The 12,527-nt window shown below is 41.8% G+C and overlaps 1 protein-coding gene across 1 annotated transcript in view; it reads left to right on the forward strand.

The window, feature by feature from the left end:
• The window catches only part of VIT (vitrin), a 41,743-nt gene that overhangs the window by 17,488 nt on the left and 11,728 nt on the right, over positions 1-12,527 (forward strand). The window contains exons 7-12 of the mRNA XM_071575441.1: positions 1,178-1,378; positions 2,056-2,106; positions 5,930-5,968; positions 6,063-6,119; positions 6,741-6,812; positions 9,832-9,879. Of these exons, the coding sequence (XP_071431542.1) occupies positions 1,178-1,378; positions 2,056-2,106; positions 5,930-5,968; positions 6,063-6,119; positions 6,741-6,812; positions 9,832-9,879 (468 nt within the window). The remainder of the gene's footprint in view (positions 1-1,177; positions 1,379-2,055; positions 2,107-5,929; positions 5,969-6,062; positions 6,120-6,740; positions 6,813-9,831; positions 9,880-12,527) is intronic.

A 12,527-nucleotide genomic window follows, 5' to 3' on the forward strand; every position in this document is an offset into this window, starting at 1 on the left:
GACTCACTATGCCCTCTGACTTCTTTCTTTTAGCACAGCTTCATGGAGGAAAGCACTGTTCAGCCCCAAAAGAGCCATTCATACTGATTTTTTTTTTCAGCTGAGCTGTTTTGTTTTTCTTCTAAGCCCTCTTTCAGCATTACCCCATTAAAACTGTCTGAGATCTGAGTTTTTCACTGCCTAGTATTAGGTGGCAATGAATCCACCAGACAGTTTCACGATGAGGCCTTCCAAAAGGAGAACATCCAGAAATAGCAATAAAATACAAGCTTGTGTTGTGCAGCAGTGAGTTGAGTGCACACCATTCCTGTTCAGTGTAGACAGTGTGTCAGGCCATCCCCAGGGCTACCAGCGGGAAGGAGAGGAACAAGACTGAGGTTAACATGGAATATATTTTCAGGCAAGCTTTTGTAGATAGATGGAGAAGATAGCAGTGAAGGATCTTTTTTGGGAAAATTACTTGAAAGAACTTAAGGATGCTGACAATTTTTTATAAGGTTATTTAGGATGGAAATTTTGAAACTAGAATTGTCTCTGTTCTCACAACAGATGATATATTTTAAAAGTAGTAGTAACTGTGAGATGAGTCACACTTGGATGAGATTGGCATCTCCCAGGTGGTGCTCTCCCCCACTCCACTCAGCCAAAGCCCTAACGCTCCCCCTCTGTCTCTGACCCACTCCCCAAATCACCCTTATCTGAAAGTTGTCTTTACACCAAAAACATTTCAGTGCTGCAACACATTTTTTTTTCTGGTCTATGACTCAAATTGGCCATCATTTACTACCAGATGCCATTTGATTTTCATTTATATGGGCTTTCTAAGTGCTTAATTATACTGAGACAAGATAATGGCAAAACAGAAACTGCAACTGGCTGATTGAACCTGAGACAACTGTTAGGTTGATAAGTGTTCCTGGCCAAGGCAGAAAAGTGTAGGGGGGACATTAAGAATGCAACAGGCTATTGTGAGCACCCTCTGAGAGCAGTGTAGGAGTGTCATACACTCACCTGTGCTACAAAGCACCACCCAACAATGAAGGCACTAATGGCTCCATAGATGAGGATGCTTGTAGGCAGCCTGAGGAGAATGCCAGTTGCTGGATTGCTTTTAAATAGTGAGTGCTCTTGATGATTCTTCCATGCATGTCAGACATCCATGTCAATATTCCTACAGGGGATACAGTCCACAAAGAGTATCAGACATCTCCGGTGCCAACACCAGCCACACAAATGACCACCACAATCCCAACACCAACAACCACTACAACAGATCCTTCCACCACGGTGCCGCAGCCAACCAGAACACCTGCAACAACCAGAACCACAGCAGCTGCAGTGAAGACTAGACCAGGACTGCACAGGGTCAGAGATATGGGTCAGTAGCACGGATGTTTGCATTGCTTTCCTCCCAAATGACAGCCTTCCTAAAATTTAAGGAACCAGACATACAGCTGGATATATCACAAGTTAGTGGATCACTAAATTCAGTAATTCAGTAATTCACAAATTCAGTAATTCAATGTAGAACTACTAGGAGTGAAAAAAATATCTAATTACAGCAGATGGTCTGGAGTTAGAGTTGTACCTTTGAGACACATACAAATTTAGTGCATCTCATATAAATACAAACATGTACATTTTCTGAGGTGAGAGTTCATCCACAGTAAAATTTATGCCTATTCTTTACTTATAATGTATTGGCAGATAAATCAATTTGTGTGAGACTAAGCTCTCCATCCCCAAATGCTGTGATGATTTTCAGGTATAGAAGTCAACAAATAGTTTTTTGATTCACATGTCTAGACTGAGAGTCCAATACATAGGCCAGGACTCATTTTAGAATTAGTTTTGTGATAACTCTCAATAAATGAAAGTTGTAATATATTTTTTGTAACAGCTTTTGAATTTTAAAGATTAAAAGACTGTGAAGGAATTCTCATATGATTTTTTGCATGCCTGGTTTTCCTTTGTCTTTCCTTCTCCATTTATTATTATTCAGTAACATTGTATGTTTTACTTTAAAGACTGAAAATTATAATCTCTTATTTTTAGGTTCTAGCAGTGTCCACCCAGCATACGCATCTGTGGTAGCTGCAGCAGCAAGTAAGTATGGTGAAGTAAGTATGCCACAAGGCATGCAGTGCAGCGTATTTTAGGGCAGCAATGATTCAATAACCTTTCAAGCCTCAGCAAACTCAATGACTGAATCCAAGTCTGGATTTAAACTGAAAACCAGATAGTTGGCCTGAATGACAGAGATGCTGATCACCCACAGTTCTATGGAAGCCTTTCTAATGAACACCTGCACATTTCAGCCTTGACAAAAGCTGGATTTTGCAACACTTGAGACAAAGATTGTGTTGTTGTAATCATATTACATTTCCTATTACTTCCTTCTGTCATACTTTCTCTAAGGGAGATTTGATTTAGTTGTAAAAGACATGATGCAGAGGGCAGCATAGCCATCTAAACTTAGGGCTAAGAGCTCTGAAATGTTGACATACATTAAACCAATGCTCTTTCAAAAACCTTAGGCTGTGGTTCTGAGCCTGGCATAAATGTGATGTTATTTCTGGCATGCCACTTGTTATTGACAACAGAGTGGTGGCTGCTCAGAGCTCCGAATCTCGATCCAGGAGCCTGCTCCCATTCCAGCCCACAGCCTGAAAAGCAAATATTTAGAGGTGTTTTCCCATACAGTGTGTAATTGCTCAGCTGTGCAGTCAAGTAAAGGAGAATATTTTCAACTGTTTGCAAGTTTCTAAGCATGGGGATATGATTGCTTTTGAGTGAAAAGGGAGCTGGGCCATCATTAGATTTTATGCTCCATAGCCATTTCTAAGTGCTTTCAGCTCAGCTTTGCTCTCACATACAGAGCTGCAGTCATCTCTGCTGCCAAGCAATTCAGAGCCAAGAGCATGGCAATGCAGCTCTCTTTTGGGTAATTCAGGTCTTGAGGAAAAGCATTATTAAGTCAAATTTAGATGTGAATGCAGAACAAGGGCAGGGACTGGAGGGGTTAATCTTGCCAAGGGAAATGTGCAGGTGGGTATATGTATGGCAGGACATACAGAAGTGGCAAAGTAATTCAAAGGGCTTTTAATTCAGTGGAAAGCTGCATAATTCAGTACCTAATGTGTCTGTAAACCCGGTTCTGCTTGTTGCTTTCTTTTCTATTTCCTATTGCCACAGATTGAGCACAGAGGAGGCCATTACTGGTTTTACTAGCAATTAGGAAACCCTGTTTGAGATTCCCCAGTCAGGGAGAGATGCATGTCCAGAGTAAAATTCTGGCAACATTGAAATCAGTGGGAAGGTTATATTTGCCTTCATTTAGTCAAAAAATGGAAAAAATACCCACCCCCAACCAACACCCCCAAAACAAACAAATAAACACATTTTCCAAGCCTTTCAATGGTTATGTAATTGTAATTTTGATGCATATTTCTTCACTTGGTTACTGAAGTCCTAAATATAAATTAACTCCCAAAAGATTAAAGTGATCAGACTTAGAGACAGGTTTATTGTGAGCTTGAGTGGTGGACACCTACTTCTGATTTCACAGACTTTTCTAGGACTATGTCCAGCATGTGTGTACCCAATGTCTGGCTTCCTGCATTCTCCTGACCTCTTTTGATTCTAAAAGAGAAGAGCTGGGTAAATAAAAAAAAAATACAGAAAGCACAAATTTAGTTCTGATGCAATAACCATGCACAAAGCAGTTTAGCAGGTGTCTGTCTAAGGAGCCTTTAGGACTCACTACCATTATTTAGGTCTGAGTTTCTGATGATGCCACTGGCTTTAACCAGAGTTGTGCTTGACTGAACAGAATCAAACATTCTCTGTCCATCTTGGCTCCCAGGGATTCACAGATCTACTTCTCACTGTGCATTGGTAGTTTGCCTACAAAAGACACCTCAAAAGTAAATAGACATGAAATAGTGCACAATCAGAACAAGCATGGCTGTTTGCTTTGGCATTTCCATTTTCAGCCAGTGGTACTGGTAGAAGTTCACAGGGACAAAAGAAAAGCAGGACTTGCAGAATAAAGCAAGGGCAAAAATCCTGCCCTAGTTCTTGCTATTCATTCCCTTTATCTTCTGTTTGTTAAAGAAACAGGAAAAACATGAGAGAGTCCACTCTATTGCTTTAAAGACCTGATGTGGCAAGACTGCTAAGTAAACAAGTACTTAATTTTCAGCCCAGTCCCTGGTATTTGCCTGGTGACTGTCCATCCCCAGTTTGTTACAGACTTCTCCTAGTCCTGTTTCAGCCTTCAACGGGCACAGAGCTCTGCTTTAATGAACACACATTCACATGGCACATCCTCACTGGCATCTCAAATTTGAAGGGAACAAGCCTTTCAGACCACGGAAGTGCACTTCCAGCCTTTCCTCCTCTACCACCACTGTGTTTGCCCCAGCTGACAAAGGCACTGTGGAAACCAGCTTAGCAGTGGTAACGTGCCTTTGGGGAGTACAGCAAGAGGGAAGAGCCCCAAGGCACAGCACAGTCAAAAGGAGCATAGAGAGAAATCCATGTTGCTGACATGGATGTAGACATTTGAAAAGTGGCATAAAATACTTGGATAATAAGCTAATCTCTCTCTTACCCTCTTGTACTCTGTTTCTACTGACCTTGTAAAGATTGCACATTCAGGATCAGTTGTGACAAACATGAAACAAAGTGAGCTCTGAAGCTCAGAGTTGGTTTGCTACCACCATTTTAGAACATCCCGATAGTCTGTGTGGAAAGCATGCCCTGCACAATCCCATACAACACTGACTGCAGCACACACAGACTTTTCCCTCTGCAGCCTGAATACCCAGTCTGGTCTAGCTGTGGTCCATCTGGAGCCTTACAAGCTTACAGAGTTTAGAAGCTGTGCCAGTTTTGGCAGATGAGCCTGTTACTTCCTTAAACAAGATCTCTTTGGCATCTGGAGTTTACAAGGTCTCTCGGGACAGCGCCTAGAAATCCCATCAAAGGACTTCTAGTAGCCTGGAAGGTTCAAGTTTGGGTCAAACACAAGCTATTTGCTGTTACCTAATTTTACAATATCAAGTTCCCAAGGAGAAGCAGTTTCTCTTTTCTGAGACAACCATTCAAAATTGTCTCGTTGATGACACCTTATCGATAAAACAATCTCATGGGCCCCTGTCCAGTGTTCACAGGAGTCAGCTAGAACATTCCCCGTGATTTCATCAGGCTTTGGAGCTAATCTTTCTGGGAAAACTAATGAATAAAGGCTTGTTAAAGGATAAGTTTGTTAACAAGCTTCTTAAGAATAATTAATGAAATGAAAGACATGATTAAGGACAGGGGTTTCATCTGAAAATGCTTTGAGCCTTTAGTATTTTTGAACAATGGGAATTTAATAACCCAATCACCTTAAGAAAAGACTTTTATGCAAAGACATTTCAGACACATGAATTCTCCCACATTTTTTCATTGTCTCATTATTTACAGTCTGTTCACTCTCTGCAGAAAGGGTAATATATGGTTGAGGGGAGTTTTTTGGCTGTGGGATTAAAACCTTCCTCACACAACCAGCACAACTGGATGGTACTGAAATAGAAATAAACACAGATAGCCAGTGTGAGTGAGAAAGAAAGTTACAAGGGAAAGAAAACCACTGAGGTAACTATAAATCTTTTAAATGCAGACCAGAGACCTGTATAAGTAATAATCATAACTGAAGGGAACTTTAACGAGGCTAATCTATATGACAGACAAGTAAGGCAATCCTCCTTTCAGCAGGCTCAAAATATAGAGGTAACATCTGACAAAGTCTATTAATGAAAACTTTATATATGAAGCATTGACTCTGATATCTATAAAATGAGACTCAGTGAAAAAGCCAGGTAGCAGTATCCTGAACCAAAGATAGTATAAATGCCACTTTTTCATTTTGCTTTCTACCTAGGACAGGTTCAGGCTGCACAAGGAAGAGGACAGAATACAGGTATGTTTAAAATTAACAATAACCAGTAGATTTGTATTGCTAGAATACAAATGTGTTTAAGTTACATGTGCTAACCACTGTAATATTTTCAAAGCATTCAGGGGCACTTCCACCTCTGCAAGTAACAGGAATATTTTACCACACAATACAGGTAAAGGCATTACAATCTTCCTCTATTTTCTCCCTGGAGATAGTTCCACCACTCACATCTACCAAGTCATGCAGTAATGTACTGTGTTTCCCTCCTAACCATGCTCATAGCAGGATGCAGTGAGAGCCAATATCACACTGGTCATTGTATGACAATAGTATAACTTTCAGGGAAAAAATGAAACAGGATTAACAAAACTTGGAGTTGTTCTCAAAACGGTATTCTAAAAACACTTATAAAGGTCTTTTACAACATTTGCTGTTGCAGAATGAGAGGGAAACTTTGTGTCTGTGTAAGTTTGGGGGATGAAGCTCTGACCCTGAGAGGAGATGTGCTTTCAGTTTACAAGCCCTAAGCATGATCAGCACCCCAGGACCCACTCCAGTTGTTCCAGTGCGCCAGCTAATACCTGCACTGTGCAGTATCTACTAACATTTAATATTTTCTGCTTTTGCTTTTCAAGTTTTAAGTTCTTTTTTTTTTTAAATTCATAGTTTCCATTTTCCTCTTACATTTGGTTTGAAAACATGTGCAGAAAGACAGTTTGGGTCCACTGCAACCTTTGCCATTATTCTTCTCTCTTATCACCCATTGATGTCTAACTTCTTACCTCTCTGTCAGATCACGCAGGTATTCAGCGCCAAGAGCCTGTTGCCACCTTCCAGAGTGCTGCCGGCTCTCCAGCACACCTGGGTGAGCAAAACTGCTAGCAGCAGATTTTCCACTCTCCTTCCTAGTTTCAGCAACCCCAAATTAGCCGTCATACTGCAGATTGTTTTCCTGCTTCCTGGAGGAGGACCAGGGCAAGACTCATGCACTGAATGCCAACTAGCAGCTTCCTGAATGCAAAAGGCAAAGGAAAGCTTGGTCACTGGTGAGCTGTTGTTTCAGGCTGTGGGAATCAACATCTACAAAGTGTCTGCAATTTTTCTGATTTGTTAGTTAAACCAAGAAACAAAAAACCAGCTCTGTGCAGCCTATCAGGTCTTCAATAGAGTTAAATCTTCTGTTCCTGTTGTTCCCAAAATCTGTTCTTGTCCTAGTCAGCTACAAGGGCATTCATCTGGCTGTAACTCAGAGCAAAACATCACTTTTTGAGGAAGTTTTTCAGCAGGTTCCAAAAACAAAGACATTTGAGGGTTCCCAGGAGTGTGTAGGCTGATCATGAAGGCAGAGGTTGCTTCTAATACTGAGTGTAGAAACATTACCTGTACTGTTTTTCCTCCCTGCCCATGCAATTCAGCCCTCACCAGGAAGCAGCCCTATCAGCAGACAAGTGGCCAAGGCAAGTATTGTATAGGGAAAGAACTGACCTCTAGTGTGGGCAACCAAACCCATTGGGGAGGGAGGGGCTGCAGCACTTGAAAGTGTCCCTGTTGCCTGTAAACATGCTGGTTATGGCAATGCACTAATTACGTGACACCACAATAGAGTGGTGATAGCCCATGGCAACAGACCTGCTTTTTTGACATGGCAAAATTGGAAAAAGTCCTAACATCTGGACCAAAGGATGTGCTGGCTATTTCTCAGGCTAGCCAAATCTTTGCCAGAAAAAGAGAATAGTGATGAGTCTTATCTAAATCAAAGTCAGCGTTTGACCCTATCTAATTACTTAAGGCACCTTAGGATTCCCCAAGTGATTACAAAGCCCAAAATTCCCATCATCAATTATTCTGTTTTCTTCATCAGAGAACAAGAAGGAAAAAACCCACAAACACATACTTGTCATATTCCCAGTGAGTCCTGATCCTTTTTTCAGCCCAGGCTTTGGTAGCTCAGATGTGTTGCTTTCAAGCAGCAAATTTTTCTAGCAATCAGTGGGAAATTACTGAACAAATTTGTCTTTCTTGGAAAGGCGAGTTGTTCTTCTTGATCCCACCGAGTGTGTGCAAACAGCAGCCATCAGCTCTCGGTGTTTGGTTGTGTAGTCAAGGAACTTCCTCTCATCAGCTCAGGGTAGCGAAAGGGTGTGCTGGAAAAACACTTTCCCTGACACACCAGCGTAGCTTCTCAATTCACATTCCTCAGAAGGTCTCAACTCTTCCACTCTCTTGACAATGCACATCAACCCTCTTGAAATCCCACACTCACTCAGTCCAAAATGTTTTCCAAGGCAATTATACTGAAGAGATGTGGTGGTGGTGGTGCCTTTTTTTTTTTAAGACCAGTCTTAGAGTGTTTTAAAAGTTGAAATATGCCTTTTGCTTTTAGGCATTTTCAAGTGGGGAACAAAAAAGCCCTAGTTGTAAGAATTATCATTTCATTTTCAGATATGCATTTCTTTGATAGCTTTTTTGTTATGTGCAAAATATGTATGTAAGACAATGTGCAAGAAATAGAGCTTCTGCCTGGATTAACAAGTCACCCAGAAAAAGATATTCTGCATATTTGCAGCCAGATGCCCAAAATCCTTGGCACTTACTTTGTGTTTTTCTTCATTAAGAAAGTGAACCACCACAGAAAATTCTAAATGGGTGAACTGAGAAGACTGGTTGAAGAAGCAATAGACAGCCCTTATCAATAGGGATTTGGATAGACTAAAGCACCTGTGGGCATCTGAGTTGAAGTAGTTCTTACGAATGAATCTACTAACAAAAAATAGTCTTTTTTTTTCTTCTCCAGTATCTGCCTGTCTTTCTGAAAAGCATCTGTCTGTCTTTTTTGAGTTTAAACAGTCAGAGATGTTAAAGGAGCCTGTGTTCTGAGGATACTCCCAGTCAGTGAGGTGACAGCAGAAACAAACCTGTGACACATGGAATGGGCACATTCCATTGCTCTGATCCCTCAGCTTACATCCCTAAATACACAGAAGAGACTGGCAGATCCATAGCAGATGTGCAGCTCCACAATGAAACATGACAGGGTTCCTTCTACCCTAAAGGAGACCACACATGTTATTCGTCCATCTGTCTCATGCAACAAGTCTCTCTCCAAAGATTAGCTCATAACTCCTCACTGAAAAGGCAATCTAAGGATGAAGTGAATGCTCTCACTAGGCTGAAGGACACTGGCAAGCCCATGCATGACTTTTTCCAAGCCTACATTGCAGTTCACCCACTGGCTCTAGACAAAAGTGCACCAGCTCTGCATAGCCTGTCAGGTCTTTGATAGAGTTAAATCTTCTGTTCCTGTGGTTCCCAGGAACTATTCTTGTCCTAGTCGGTTGCAAGGGTGTTCATCTGGTGGTAACCCATCCCTTTTTAGGATGCAGCAGGCTTCAAAAACAAATCATCTGGAGGTTTATTTATAAAAACAGCTATTTTGGTGAAGGTATCCATGCCTGACAAGTGGCAAGCAATATTTAGACAACTTCTTTGTGTTTGGATGGGCTGTGGAGATAGATAAATCTGCAGGTGAGAGGTACTTGCAGATTTTCAGTGCAAAACAACTTAAACCAAACAAAAGTATACTGAAGTCAGTATCTTTGCCTCAGTATCAATGCAATTTAGAGGAACAAGACCTAAACAGGTTTAAAGAGGAGTATTTAAAACTTTTTAAAAATTTAGAGCTCTGGAGGCAGTGAATCAAAACTCCTAACTATGGCTTGAAATGGGTGCAAAAAAGGTTCCAGGTCTACTGATTTCCTTAGCTCCTAAGTTGTTAATGTAAGCCATTGTATGAACTGACCTTTCTAAACTGAGTCAGAATTTTGTAATCTCTAGTAATTCCGTTATTTTCAGTAATAGCTTTTCTTCTCTTTTATGCATGAAAGCTATGGAAACAGACTTGTGGAAACCTGGATTGAGCCTTTTTGAGACAGGTAAATATTTTAAGCACCCGGTAACTAGTCTGGGAATAAGTGGTTTCCATTACAAATGGGAAAAGCTAAATCTCTTTGTTCATTAGGCACATGACACTGGTGATAATAATCTCATTTTATGAAGCAATAACAGCATGTAAAATTATAAATAAGGCGTGTTGTTTACATCTTAGTAAATTATTCTGTGCTTGCATCAGTCTCAAGTTCCTGCCTAATGCAGGGGCAGAACAGATGAGCTCCAGAAAGAGTTGGCAGCTACACTACAGGAAAAGGATTCTAGCTACTGAAATCCATTTGTAAATGACAAGGTATTTTGGGAATACCACAACAGGGATCATGGTTTGGAGCGCAATAAGATTATGCTTATCTCCATGTACTTAGGGAAGACATTCAGATAAGAAAAGGAGGGTGTAAGCCAAATGTAAAGAATGATAAGCATCACTGAAATTTTCTGACATTTTAGCCTTAAAAACTGACAATCTAGTCATGACAATATTTTTATAAATACTGGTGAGCAGAAAAAACCCCTACATTTGTGGACAGCTCTAGTAGCCACAACTTAACCAAGAGCAGTTACCAACTGCAGGTTTTATGTGTTCAATATTTAAGGGCTCCCTTTGCTGAGGAACACTAAGAGCAGACTACACAAGACACAGGACAATTCATGACGTAGTACTCTCTCTCTTACAAGGGGCTTGACCATCCAATATAAGATGTCTTTTCCATCACTTTTGTTGCTGGAGAGGGCCATGCTGGTGGCCCTTGTAAAGGCCATTCCCTTGAACACTCTGCCTACTTCAAAGCTAAGGCATGACTAATCCTTGCAGTGGCTGTGACGAGCAGCATAGCCCTCATACATTACCTTGTGAATCCAGGTCAGCAGCAATAGCTGGTGAGTCAAAATTTGCATCCCAAACATGAACAGATCACCCTTCTCCATCAGTCTGAGCCAGAGAGGAGGCTTTCTATTCTATGTAGCTTAAGCCATTGGTGTGCTTATCTGGGAAAAGCTACAGCGCTAGGGCCAGGGGTGCAGACAGATATTTTGAGGCAGAAAACGACAGATTGCATTAAATGCAATGAAAGGTTGGGCATGGGGGAAGGGATGTTGTATCCATAGTTTCTCAGCAACTCAAGTGCCAATGTAGACTAGTGTGATAAAGTCTGATGAATTCAGATTGTCACTTCAAAGGAATGGTTTCTGGCATGGATGTAGTCACTGCTGTCTTACCCAAGTGAATGGGAAGTTTAATCAGTGTGGACAGCTGTGATAATCAGTGAAGGGAAATATAATTAGCATGGCGTAGACTGCCCATGCAGCAAGCTGAAATTCCCACGGAAATACCAACATTAAATTGGACTGGCACAACAGGGAGGGCCATAGAGAGTGACCACCTCCCCAGTTAATTGGGGAAGAGCATTTGGTGGGTGACCTTATTGTTCCACTAAGCACAAATCAGCCAGCTGACCCAAAATCTTCAAGAACTGGTAATTGCACTGGCAAAGAAAAATGAAAAGTGCTGCACTGCCTACACTTGAGTTTCTGATACCTACAACACTAATGTCAGCAGTATGCCTGGGGAAGGGATGTGGGTTTTCTTGGATGCAGATAAATGCATGAGGCAGATAACTATGAATTAGCTTCTGTATACAGTTTAGCTGCTAAAGAGGATGGCATAAGTTAATATCTGATTTCACTAGAGTGTTAAATCCACCTACTTCCTGTTCTGCAAATAAGGAAAGGTGCAGGGGGAACTGCACATATGGAATACCAAGCTGGCACATGTGAGTGTGCAGGCTGCAGGATGAAGCATGGCTTTGGTCTGTTACTGAGGAACTATTATGTGCCTGCATAATTAAAGCCTGTACTGGAACATACACAGTCAGGAAGGCAAGCTGATGACTATTTTAGGTTTTAAAGAAAAGAAACACAATTGTTCTTATCTATGTGGTTGACAAAGAGAGGCTGAGTAGGTGTCCAAGTCATATTGCCCTTAACTTCCACATCAGACAAACCCACCATAAGCCCACACAAGACTTGCCTTTAGGCCTTCCCTCAAAGGTAGATTTGGTCCCTGTCAGCAAGACTTTCAGGCCTGACAGGTAAGAAATGTTTGCTGAACAGAACTGTTTGGTGTCACCCCTGTTCCACACAATTTTTCCTCGGTCAGGAACAAGAGACCAGCCCCAGGCAGTGCTGTCCCAGCACCACCACTCTGCCTCTCCCTGGTGATGTTTCCCCCATCCAAATGGACCTCCCATAGACAAATACACACCACAGGGAGGCACACTCCCCCCTGTTCCTTGCCTGGGAGCTCATCCCAGGTGCGCAAGACAAGAGGCACAAGCCAGCAACATGTTGGACAAACAGCTCCAGCCATGAGGGATGAAGCCAGATGGAGCCTGGCTTGCCAGCCCACCTTTGAATGGGTGAAGCCTGCTCTGATATGAGAGGGCCAGCTCCACTAACTGTGGGTGCAAGGCATTTCTGTCATAAGAGCCAGTGTCAGGATAGGTGGAGAGCTTCTATTCCCTGTTTAGAAAGTACTCTTTCCAACACCTGGGCAGGAACATAGGGAGGCTGCATGTGGGGCTGTAGACAGCACAGGGCACCACATACACAGTGCTAAAAAGTGACATCAGCCCTT

The sequence above is a fragment of the Pithys albifrons genome, chromosome 2, assembly GCF_047495875.1.
Source record: "Pithys albifrons albifrons isolate INPA30051 chromosome 2, PitAlb_v1, whole genome shotgun sequence".
Classification (NCBI taxonomy): Eukaryota; Metazoa; Chordata; class Aves; order Passeriformes; family Thamnophilidae; genus Pithys; species Pithys albifrons.